Here is a 12618-nt window from a genome sequence, read left to right as displayed (position 1 = left end):
CTTTCCAATACTAAGCCTTAACCACTCCAAATCCAAAACTTTATTTTAGAAAAGAAACAATTCATATCCCATTTCTTTGGTATTTCTTTTTCTTTCTGAGTCTTCATAAAATACAAGATTACAGATAACTGAAATGTGGCAATTAGCAGACACTGACCCTTTTGCTTCTTCCTGGCACTCAGCTAAGTGAAGTTCTGTCCATCCTAACAAGGGCAAAACATACATCTGCTCTAACATCATAAAAATCCATTCTAATTCCACTCTCATTTCAGGGAGGGCTCCAACTTTTCCAAGCTACAAAGAGGCACTTGCAGAATAGCAGAATCATCAAACACTGTCATTGTCCTCTATGGTTTTGGAGACTGCAAAGTTATTAGGCATAGAATAGGAGATAGCTGTTGTTAGCTGGCAATTACTGCAGTGTAAAGCGAGTACTTTCCCAGTACAACAAAGACATGAAGCTACTGGAGAGAGTCCAGCATAAGGCTACAAAGACGATCAGGGGACTGGAACATCTCCGCTATGACAAAAGGCTGGGAGAGCTGGGCCTGTTCAGCCTGGAGAAGACTGCCAGGGGATCTTATCAACATCTACAAAATACATGAAGGGAGGGTGTTAAGAGGATGGGGCAAGACCATTTTCAGTGGTGCCTAGAGACAACAAAAGAGGCCATGGGCACGAAATGAAACACAGGAAGTTCCATCTGAATATGATGAAAAACCTCTTCACTGTGAGAGTGACAGAGCACTGGAACAGGTTGCCCAGAGAGGATGTGGAGTCTCCCTCTCTGGAGATATTCAAAACCCGCCTGGACGCGATCCTGTGCAATGTGCTCTAGGTGACTCTGCTTGAGCAGGGGAGGGGTGGGCCTAGATGGTCTCCAGAGGTCCCTTCCAACCTCAACCACTCTGTGATTCTGTGATTTGGTAGATAGGCATCCCCCAGAGTCTCCAGGACATACGTTGTATAGTTTACTTTGGGAATCACACAAGGACTCCTTCTGCCTACGTAGTAACTAGAAATCAGCTGTACCTAGGATCTTCCACGTCTCTACCCTTTCGGACTACAACTCTGCCTCTAAAAACACAGAGGGTCATTTACCTCCATGAACACTAAGGAAAGTAGAACAACATACATTATACACACTTCCTAAATAAGGATGAATCTATACAGCATGAGATCCACTGCACTCCTTCCTCATTTTAGATATGAAGGCATCTGCTGCAACATTACTGACAACTCCACCCCTTCATGCCCTTGCAGTGAGTGCAAAGCAAAATGCACAGGGATACTCAGAGCAATTGCTCCTGACAAATGTCATAAAGTCTGCTGACAGACCTGGCCAGCCATTGATCCACTGCCGACACTGGTTTCAGGTATTCTTCAGCAGTGTGAGAGACACTAATTTGACCTAAGATTTAAGGAAAACAGATTATACAATCTCAGAATTTAAGCAGGTATTTATAATGCCTGATTCATACCTGATATGGGATTTTAGGGGTATATATCCTTTTGACACAGTACTGAAAATAAGCCCGCGTATGCGGTGTTGCACTTTCTTTACTTGCTATTGTAAAGGAAAAATCCTATTTTTTGAAGCTTTAGTTATTTATCTTTTAGCTGACATTTTCATAAACCTGACATTTCTTATTTGAGAAGTTGCTCTTGCTCAATTTAATCAGATACACGTATTTATCCTTGTAAGGAATTAAGTGCACCTTACAAATATCTTACATTAGCCAAATGTACCCATCGCCTGTCTATCTACTTTCCCATTTCACAGGCTGCAGCAATACACAGCATTAGCAACACTCACCTGATAAATACTAACAATATGTCAAGCTTATTGGTAAAAAGTGACCCTTAAGCTTCCTAGGATCTGTTTGCTCATATACAAAAGCACTTTGCCATGTTTTATGTTCATTACTTAGCAACTGCTCCTCTGTTCTCAGAAGTGCATCCTTATTTACGCAGGCATATCCCTGTACATCTCCCTTAAAACAGCTAAATAGACTTTCCAAGTGGAAAAAGAACAGGAATTAAGGGAAGCTATGATAGCGTTTTATAAAATTGTTAGTGGCATGAAAAAGTGTGTAGGGAACAAGAGTCTCCTCTCTCAATACAAGAATTAGCAGGCAATCAATGAAACTAACATTTCTGCTTGGAAGCAAGAAAAGGAGCTGATCCTTCAGAGAACGTTGAGTTAAGCTGTAGATTTTCTTACAGCTGGATGTTGTGCTGCCAAAATTTTAAGTGTTAAAAACAAACAAACAAAAAAGACAGAATAAGTTCCTTGCATGCTTGCCTGGTTCTTCTACTCCTCTGTTGGCAACTGAGATTGTGCACTACCAGAAAGCAAATACGTTAGATGAACCTTTGTTCTGACCCAGCATGTCCAGTTTTACATTCTCATATCACTCACATTTATTTTGATCATGTCAAAATTAGACTAATGTGACTGAGAAGAGAATTTGACCCTTCACATCATCATAACCTCCCCTTCTGAGCACAAATACATCAAGGAAAAGACCAAGGGCTGAACAAATAAAATGATCTGCCATCATGACTCAGCTTGCTGCATATATCATAAGGAAAGTTTAATTTGATAATTTTATACAACGGAAAAAAAAGGAGTTTTTTTCCAATGATAAAAATTATCATTCATTAGTGAAGAAAATTGCATCTAAATCTCAATTTATTTAGATTACAGTCAAACCACTCAGACATATCAGCTGAATGAGAGACATTCATTAATAAGGAAATAACGTGCAGAATATTCACTAATATAGTATCATTTAGATATTGAGAGGGGGATGCACGTGTACACTGGGAGTATCTATGCAGATCTGTGTTCACCTGCAGAATAAACATCTGTGTATTTCCAGGCTGAAGAATTGTTAAATGGGATCTCACATCAAGTCAGAAGAAATGCTACTGAAGTTTGCACCGGCCAGTACTGTACACCTGCTTCCCAAATAAAATAATCTGAACGTCATCTGATTTTCAAACAAATCCAATTGCTTTGTTGAATCTGCGTCTCCAGTCAGGCGAAGTGGACCCCAAAAGCATGCACATATCCTCCCACTACTGGTCATGTGAATCACCTCCTTCTCTTGAGGAAACATGCTAGATACAATGATTTTTTGTTTCTCACCTTACAAAAGCATCGTCCTCATTCTGAGCAACAGTAGAACATGATTAAAAGATATGTCACTAAAGAAAAGGCTACGTATATTCTATACTACAGTATTATTTTCTAAAACCACAGTTTTTTGATCATTTCACAGTGCACTGGGTTCTTCCTGGTGAGTAAAGATGTGCTTATTGAATACAGAACATAGCTACTCTCATTCTGAGCAGCAGATTCCCAAGCAGCATAGTTGTGGTTGGACAACTCCTCCATGGGGCGCTTAAGTTTCCTGAGTGTGGAAGGAAAAAAGAATTAATCTGACTCTGGTGTTTAACTCATTTGCAGGACTCAGATTTCCTCTTCTGCAAACATAAAGAGTTTGCAAGGCTGCATGAGAGCTTCCAAGATGTATAGCTATGTGAACGCTAAAGATAGGGAGCCCCATTCTTCTCTCCAGCTTAAATTGCCAAAGCTCTGTGGATTTCAGCAGTGTTATTACCAATTCAAATGTGTTCCAAGCCAGAGGAAAGTCAAAAACAATGTGGATTTATGAAAAAAGACCAATTCTTATTTGGCTGAAGTTCATAACCCTAAAAGAACCTAGCAATTCTACTATTCTCCAGCCTGAAAGCTGGCTACATCTTTCACTTATCAGCATCTGTTCTGTGGTGTGGAGTATTAGTAGCATGGAGGCAGCTATATTTACTGATAATTTATCTATATTATAATTTTCAAAGGCAGAGGAGTGTTTTCATCTTAGATGAAGTTACAATACAACAAAAATCAAGTCTATCTAGAAACTAAAGCAACCCTTGAAAAGGGAAGTAAAATACCGTGGCAAGATCTATTTGAGGTAACAGCTAGAGAATGAACATGACTGTATGCCCCATTGGATTTTCTAAGTTAACTTAGTGGTTGGGAAAGGTACTGAGCTAAGATTTTTGGGAACAAAGCAACACAGCTAACGTCTTTCCGTTAGTCAACAGTGAAGTCCCATTCACTGCTAGAAGCTCAGAATTATGCTAAGCTAAGCAGTTCTGAACACCCCACCAAACATTTTTGTGTTTAAGTTTAGCACGTATGGCACATGCACTGCCAATGCAAGGCCCCTCTCACATTGGCCTACATGACTGTAGGAGAAATACATGGAAGTGTGAAAGGACAGTTGCATTTTTATATTCCTGGACTTGCTTGATGTTCTTCTTTCAAGAACGGCTTCAGCTAATGTACACTCTGTAGGCTGATAAACGTGTGTCTAAAAGCAAGAATAGGATCATAAACTCATTTCACACTGGCTACCATATAGTTCTCAGATAGCAGCACAAAATTGCCCACACTAGACTAGTCTATGAAGTCCTTCCACTACAGTCATGTATCTTTGTCACCACCCTTACCCAATCGTATCAACTGCTTCTTACAAAGCTGCTCTTTAGTCTTAATTGCTTAGGAAACTCATAAGACGCTCATCTGGTAGTTCAATTTTTCTGAAATTTAAAGTTAGTAGCTCGCTATAGCACTTCTGTGATTTGATGCCTGGATCTTAGAGAATGTTTTGTCTCAGAAAGCCTTCCAGGTTTGGGAAGGAATATCTTCCTCAAAACTTCTGTGATAAAAGCTGATCCAAACAAATGATTTCATGTCTCTTCACTGCCTTTATCTTCTCTGATCACTATCCTTTAGTGAATGACAAAAAATTTAGTAGTTACAAAACCAGCACTTAAGGGCCAGCTCCAGTTAGGAAACTGTGTTTCTCCATTAGGGGAATCAAAGTCAGTTTATGCAAAACCACCACTCAGGTAAACAGGCAAGAGGATGAAGAGGGCATGTCTTTCATAAGGAGCACTATATGAAATTGTTGGGCTTGTGGTTATCACTCCTGAAGGACTCCTCTATTGTGGCTGGTTTGGTAAAAGAAAGCAAACAGAAGAGAGAGACACGGACATCCGAACTGAACCACCTTTCACTTGCTCCCAGCTATCATTTTTCATTGTAATTTAACCCAGATTGTTATTGATTCAGGTCAGTACCGGATACATACGGTACATAAGTGCAGGGTGAGATAGTTAACATTTTAGCAAGATAAATAGAACTGTTTACTGTAGTGTGTTTCATGTGCACATTCAACTGTGTGAAACTTTGACAACTGGTGAAGAAGTAGCCCAGTACTGGGTGTGGGATTTGTTAGGGAACGATGTGGAGCGCAGCCAGCTTCATTACAACAGAGTCCTCAGCTCTGTCGACGTTGCTGAGCATGCTGGAGTTTTCGGAAAGTCACCAGCTAGTGCTCCAGCAGCAAACGAAGAAAATGATTTTAAAAAGCCAATACAAATATTTAACTTTACACAACAGTTTGCTTGAGGGGAGGAAAAAAATCAGATAATTAAAGAATGGCATTAAAATGAAGCCTGAATATTTCAATATTGAACTCTAAATCCTAGCATCCTGCTTCGGTATCAGAAGAGGGGGAAAAACGTTAACACAATCAATAAGGCTGATATCCACTAGTCCAAATACATAAATAATCAATATCCTGAAGTTTGTCTAAGTAAAATTTTCAGACGTTTCAATCATGAATTGAATTAAGAAATTGCTTGTGGGATTCAGAGTATCAGGTATTCACTGTATAGGCCGTATTTCAATTCAGTTTTTATTTTTTAGATTAAAAAGTGTATTAGATTGGGGTGCTTTCACTGGACATTCTTTCCATTTTCTGCAGTTTCCATTTTAAGTAACAGCCCTTTAGAGTATTGGTATATGACAATGAAAAAAAAGAGAAATAATTTAAAAAGAAGAGAAAATGAAGCTGAAAAATGAGCAGGCAGAATGGACTTATTTGGTCAGCTGACTCATATAAAAGCCATTCCTGAAACCTACGCAAAAGCCTGGAAAATAAATAACATTCTTCTGTGAGATTTCCTTTTCCTTGGTTCTTTGAGCAGAACTGTCTATTTAAGTATGCAGCAACCAGATCTCAGTTGCTCCTCAGAAGCTCTTATACGTGGTGCTTTTCTGTGGGAAATGTTTCCTCCTATGTTTCTCCTAGCTGGTGATTATTCCCTGGATTTAAGCTTTTGCATGGAGGGGTGAAAAAAATATCACACAAGAAGCGCTATTATGTTCTGTAATTCTCTTCTCTAGCAATGCACATCAGAGCCTATTGGCACAGTCCTACTTCAGGCCCTTCACTGTACCCTCTGGATGGCAATTATTGCAGCAGACTAGTCAAGAAATGTTCCTTGGATTTAGACAACTGCCAGCACTGATTAAATATTTCTTCAATATCCACATTTCTGACAGAGGTGCTAAGGATGTCTAAATGCATTATATGTACAAAAGGGAAAACCTAGAGAAGAGAAGACATGCATTACCAAATATATTTACTAATCTTCGTAAGTGTGCTGAGTATAACTGTATGATTAAATACACCTCCCAGTAAACGCATTTGTTTCAATGCTCTGGATGGACTGCTACATATTCAAGAAGCTATTACATACTTTTTGCAAGAATCTGTCTTAGACCTAACTTCCACTGTACATATTCTTACAGCAGACCAGAAATGGAAACTAAAGAAGGTAGAGAGGAATCAAATATGTCTGTGAAGACGTACACTGATTCTACAATTTGTACAGCCCACCAATTTCAGGACTGCCACAGATTCGGACCCTCAAAATTATTTAAAGAACTAACTTCTGTCGATTTTTCAGATGAGTTAGACTCCTGGGCATCATTAAAAGTTTACATTTAAAGCAGATTAGCAAGTCTCATCACAAATATGTAATTCTGTGCAGAGGAATATTGCTAATGCCAAAAATAGATTTGGCTATGAATTTTATTAGAACATTGATATGTTTTTCATGTGTTGTACTAGCTTTCTCGCCTACTTGTGTTAGCCAGCTCACATATTTCCAAGATTCTGCTTATTAATTTTCCATGTTCTGTCTATACCATTTTTCTAAAAATGTATGAAAAGAGAATATGAACAAACAAAAATATAAATTATGTGCATAAACACTGCCTTTTCTGCATTGCGTTTGTGTAGTCCCTAGCACGATGAGACAAACAAATCAGTAATTTCCTGGAGATTATTTTATGGCATGTCCGTTGTGCCATTTTTAGTAGGAAACCCTCCAAAAAACAAACAAACAAACAAAAAAAAACACCTGGACACTATGAGCCTGGGCAAGTAGGTAGTATATACATGCAAATGAATCTGCATATCGGAGGTGTTTCCAATGGCAACCAGGAAGCACGTAGCAAAATAAGCCAGGCCAGCTGGGAAACCATTCCTCAGCAGCTCCATAAGCGTTAACTTTTCTCAATAAATAAAACCATAAATTAGCACTTCTGAAAACGATGGGCAACTTAGAGCAATGTAACCGGACGGAAGAAAGTGGCAGCAGACAAAACTGCTGTTACGGGTGGCAGCGCGAGGGCCACAGGAAAAGGCGAGCCAGACAGGCCGCAGGTTTAAGAGAAGTCGGGAGGGGGTGAAGCCCCTTCTCCCACCGAGCCGGCGGCAGCACGCCAGACCGCGAAACGCCGGCCGCTGTCGCTGCCTCGGTGTGTGCAGCACCGACACTTCCCTCAGCTGCATTCCCCTCCTGCTTGACCGCTTTGCACGGGGCTGCACGGCATCCAAGAGAACAAAATGAGAGCCCGAAGCACGTTTAATGATGTTTTTCTCTGTGTCGGGTTATGCGGTGCGTGAGCCTCGACCAAACAAGCTTTCCAGCCGCGATGGAACTTGGAGCCTCGATCCATCAGAGTTCAGCCTTCTTCCCGAGGCAGCAGTATGAAACAAAAGCAGCCAAAGGGTGTCCAAATGCTATAAAAATGAGGGAGGCGGCTGGATTTAAGCATCAATAAAATGCGTATACTTTTACTCAAGTATCCGCAAGACATTTCTGTTAGCCAGCATGGGTGGGGGTTCAGTTCTGCTTTTTGTTTTTCAAAGAAGATTCCTGGATTTCTACGAGAAAAATTATATTGTGTTAAAACTAAGAAAGAACCTCTCTTTCCGACTAAGATTTCTCTCCAGGAAAACATCACAGAATACACTGACATTTCAACATACTTTCTCTTGCAGCTGGAGAAGACCAGCACACAGCACAAGCAGGCCAAGGCCTCTTTTACATTTATTCAAAAACGTCCTCGACTAGACCGAGGTTTTTGACATTTGCTGAACATACATCACATAGGGGCAACCACTGCCTAGGTGTGGGTGTAATTTATGGTTAGAAATATGTTGTTATAAATAAAAGCGGTAACACTCCACTTAAGTGCAGCACTGTGTTGTCTTTTATTTGGGTGCTGAGTCAACCTCGCACAGGGTTGAATTTCAGTGTTTTGGAATGAAGAATAGAAAATACAGCACGCTGGTATTTTTAAAGGAATTAATAAATACGGCATGCAAAAGCTTTAGATAATTTTTTCAGACATGTTCTTTTTTCTTTGGTTTTATCTGATGCTACCATTCTACATTATTTAAAGGGGTTCTTGAAATCCAACCATTCCGGACAGATTTTCCAGAAGCCGAGGCTAAATTCTTCTTCTGCCTCCTTTTTCGAACCTTTTCGGAGCCCTCACTGTTAATTCAGACACTGGCAGATAACATTGTCTTTCAGTCCTGTTATGCAACTTGGCTTCCAACATTTGCAAGAACTAACATGCTTCTCCAGAAAGATTTGCTTTCCCAGGCTCCTGCCTTCTCAGCAGTGCAATGTACTTTGTGTGCAGTTGTCTTACTTTCCCTCAAATCTCAGTTTTTCTAAATACTTTGATTTTTTCAGAGATAGGAATATTTATCTTGAATTATCAAACACACTAAAAAAAACCTATGCAGGATCCCAGGCACCATGGCTAAATATTAAAAATATAGTCAGCCTTATGCAAACAAAAGCGTACGCACCAGCGTCCTCTAAATCAGTAAGGGAGAAATATTACTCCAGCCGCAGATCCCCCAGAACAAAAACCTCAGCTGTTGGCACAGCTCTTCTCCCTCTAAAACCATCAGCTGTAGGAGCAAGACCCCAAATATTGGACAATCCAAAATACTGTATTTTAAGTCACCTTCCTCTTTGATATTGCCACACACGCAAGCACTGAGGTTGCTCATCATTTTGAAGCATGAGTGCTATGTCCGCAGAACACCAAATATAGCATCATCTTTCAATCTTTAACTTTAGATCTGTAACTTTAAATCTATAACTTTATAGATATAGAAAGTTGTAGATTTATCCCTTCCCAGAAACAGCTATTTCAGATCAACCAGTAGCACAGAATGTATCTCCAGTCTTTGGTTTCTTTCGCACAGGTTGACTAATGCATCAAATTGTCTATATTTTAACAAGGAGATGCAGTATATCAGAGAAATAAAATAACATGATCCTTAGTAGGTGTTCAGATTCTTTGCCTTGCCATCTTTTACCCATTTGAAGCAAATATATTTTACCGCTACATGTCAATAAAAACTAAGAGCCAATAAAACAGCATAGCTTGCATTGCGGGGTGCTGTTAAACAGAATGACAGGGAATTGTATCCAGTTACTTTAAGGCACAGAGGGTGAAGTTTAAGGCAAAAGAACCTCATTTATCACAGAGGCATTTTTTTCTTTTTTAATTTTGAGTAGGATATTACTGGAAAATGAAAGTTTTAAATCAGCAGCGTTCCTTTCAATGGGAATGTTGAAATGTGGTGATTAGGTATTAGTTGGTATAGCAGTAGGTATGGTTGACTTTGTTTTCTCAATTACTTGTTTGTTTTTAACGTTTCGGCACCTAGACCTGCATCACTTCTGAGAAGGCTAAATCTCCCAATACGATGGGCTAATCGTGATGATAAGGCAAGGTATTTGGAAAGCACAAAGCAACAGCTGATTTTGCAAACCAACACAGTCTGGAGCCCAAAGACGCATGATTTCTCCGTCCCAAAGGCAACAGCCAGAGCACGCGGTAATCGTTTACCGTAACCCCCTCGCTCCACCAGCCCCTTCACTTGGTGCCACAGGACCACTCCAGAAGAGGAGTGTTTTACCTTCTTGCACACCTGCTGTGAGATTTAAAGTATGACCTTCTCAGTCTCTCTGAACAACGTACTCCAGCGGCCTCCGGAGAGACTCTAGCAAAATATACTTTCAGGCAGCCTGGGACAATTCCATGTATGTTTTTAAAATAAAAAGTCAGGAAAAGCTAAAATGAGGAGATAGAGCAAACTTCCCTTGCGTTCAGCCCATGGCTCCTTCGGACAAACCCACTTGCTGAGTAAGAAAGGAACAACTATGCCGAGGCAAAGAAACCAAATGAAGATCACTCCGAGGCAAAGCAAACGCAATTCTTCTGCAATGCGCTCAGCACAAAGGCATTTCCAATTGCTCTGCGACTCCAGCCCTCGGATCTTATAAATCTCTCCAGAGAGAGGGGGAGAGAGAGAGACCAGAACCCAACGCAGCTCTGCAGAAACCCCCACGGCTCACAGGATGAAGAAGCCACTAGAGCCAAAGGAACAACAACAACAACAACAACAAGAAATAAACAAACAATCCAAGCAGCTAAGAAAGACAGATGTAAAATGGACTTGTCCCCACACAGCACAGATAGGGCTGTAACAACATGGGTTTTCTTACCTTTGCCATCTGGGCCTGCACGCCATTTGCTTTGAGAGATGCTACTGCTTTCTGTGCTGCTGCCGGACTGTCAAAATCTACAAAACCGTAACCTAAAAAATAAAGAATAGGCATTTTCATTAATATCTCTGCGTGCATGTGCATAAATATAGATTTGTTTGTTTGTTTGTTTAAATACAAAAGCTTTCCTGTCGTACTTATAGCTTCTGCACTGTGCGACTGCCAGACAGCTCTAGATGATGGTAAGATAACGAAGCCACAACCTAGTTAAACCACATCCCGTTCACCTTGCCTTCGTCTCCGTTGGAACGAGGGCCCGGTCCCTACCAGGGGCTGCTCAGGATATCATCTGAACATCAGCCTGCTGAGGTTAGGTCTCAGGGACTTGCTAGCGATAATCATCTCCTCTAAAGCAGGATTTCTAGTCCCAGTACTTGCAATGGTTTAGTTTATTAATCAGCCATCCAGTTTCTAATTGCTCTTCTTTTCTCACTCTATCGCTCTCTGTTTTTCCTGTAACAGTCAAGGCTATAGGTGTCAAGCTGCTATAGCATATCAACAGAATTTGGGGGTCAGGTCCTGAAATATTTTTATTTGCCTGAAGAGGCAAAGGAGGACAAAAAGGACTCAAAGTGGACTTTTCATAACTTCTAAGTACGTCCCTATCTCTGATCTTAAGTAGCATTTAACGGTCTTACTCATTAAGATTTCAACAGTTAGGTAGCTATAAAAATTTCACCAAACACTTACTTAGGCACCTAAATATGATTCTAAATCCACCTAGGGTATCTGGAATCCTTTGAAAATCCCAGCCGAAATCACGCTAAGCGATTACAGTGCAGGCAGGCATGCGCTGCTTGCACAAGCCGTGGCCACAGGTCACCCCTTTGCATTCCCCTCTGGAAGCAGTAAGGATGAAACTGAACTGCCTGAAGGCTTTAAAAATATTAGCACTAGCATATTTATAGCATAGCAGCTCCTTTGCAGACATCTCCACTTACTAGGTCAATATGCATAATACAGGAGGCAACCACAGATATGCTTTCCTACCATATCCATTTTTATTTCTTTTGCCAGCCTTTCTTCCTGCTCGTGTGAGGCCTTATGCCTTCCTCTGTGCATTGAATCTATGTATAAAAGTGTGCATTTGTGATCAACTTGCCCCCCAGTTATAAGCATCTTTTTAGTATTATTTTGGTATGTATGCAGGCATTAGTCCAATCGTGAAAGAATTTTGTGTGCATGGACATTTGATCTTATTTGCCAATTTTTAAGAAAATGAAAAAGAAATACGAAAAAATGAGCTAAGATTGTCAAATGCTGATGTACTTAAGGAGTACGAAAAGCACTATTTTGACAACAAAGTCAAGATCTGAACCTCTTTCTGCTCTGTTCTTTCTCCAGTTTTGTCTTGTTCTTTGGTGGGGGGTAGAGGGTAGGCCATCACTACAAATGGAAACTACTTGATCAACGGAGTATAGGGACAGTATGTCCAACAAATACTTTGCATGCAAATGGGCACTGGAATTTGATCAGCTGTGGGGGTTGTTTTTTGATTTTATCCAGTTTTCCCCATTTGGTTTTTCTTTTTTTCTCCTACTCAGCATGTCATTTTGAAATCAGCTTGTTCCACATCACAGTGTGCTTTGCAGTGTTCGCCAAGCTATTCACTGCAGAGGAGCAGTGAAGTTTATGCTGCTTTGAACAAAAAAACCTGCTACAAGAGACAAAGTCTTCCCTGGATTTCTGCAATGGCTTTGCCCTCTGGGAGAACAGCTTCTGGGAGGAAGGAGCAGATACGATTAGACGTAGCTTCAGTCTTGCAAAGCAAGAGATCCTGACAAGAAGGCAGAATTGCCTACTGGG

General features: G+C 40.5%; 1 protein-coding gene across 8 annotated transcripts in view; it reads right to left on the bottom strand.

The window, feature by feature from the left end:
- RBMS3 (RNA binding motif single stranded interacting protein 3) overlaps positions 1-12618 on the bottom strand; it is a 700426-nt gene that overhangs the window by 249145 nt on the left and 438663 nt on the right. For all 8 annotated transcript variants that reach the window (XM_062569353.1, XM_062569354.1, XM_062569352.1 and 5 more), the window contains one exon: positions 10753-10844. In XM_062569353.1, coding sequence (XP_062425337.1) covers positions 10753-10844 — 92 coding nt within the window. The remainder of the gene's footprint in view (positions 1-10752; positions 10845-12618) is intronic.

This window comes from Rhea pennata, chromosome 2, assembly GCF_028389875.1.
Source record: "Rhea pennata isolate bPtePen1 chromosome 2, bPtePen1.pri, whole genome shotgun sequence".
Taxonomy (NCBI): domain Eukaryota; kingdom Metazoa; phylum Chordata; class Aves; order Rheiformes; family Rheidae; genus Rhea; species Rhea pennata.
The sequence above is the reverse complement of the archived record's forward strand: the minus strand, read 5'-3'. Positions and strand labels throughout refer to the sequence as shown.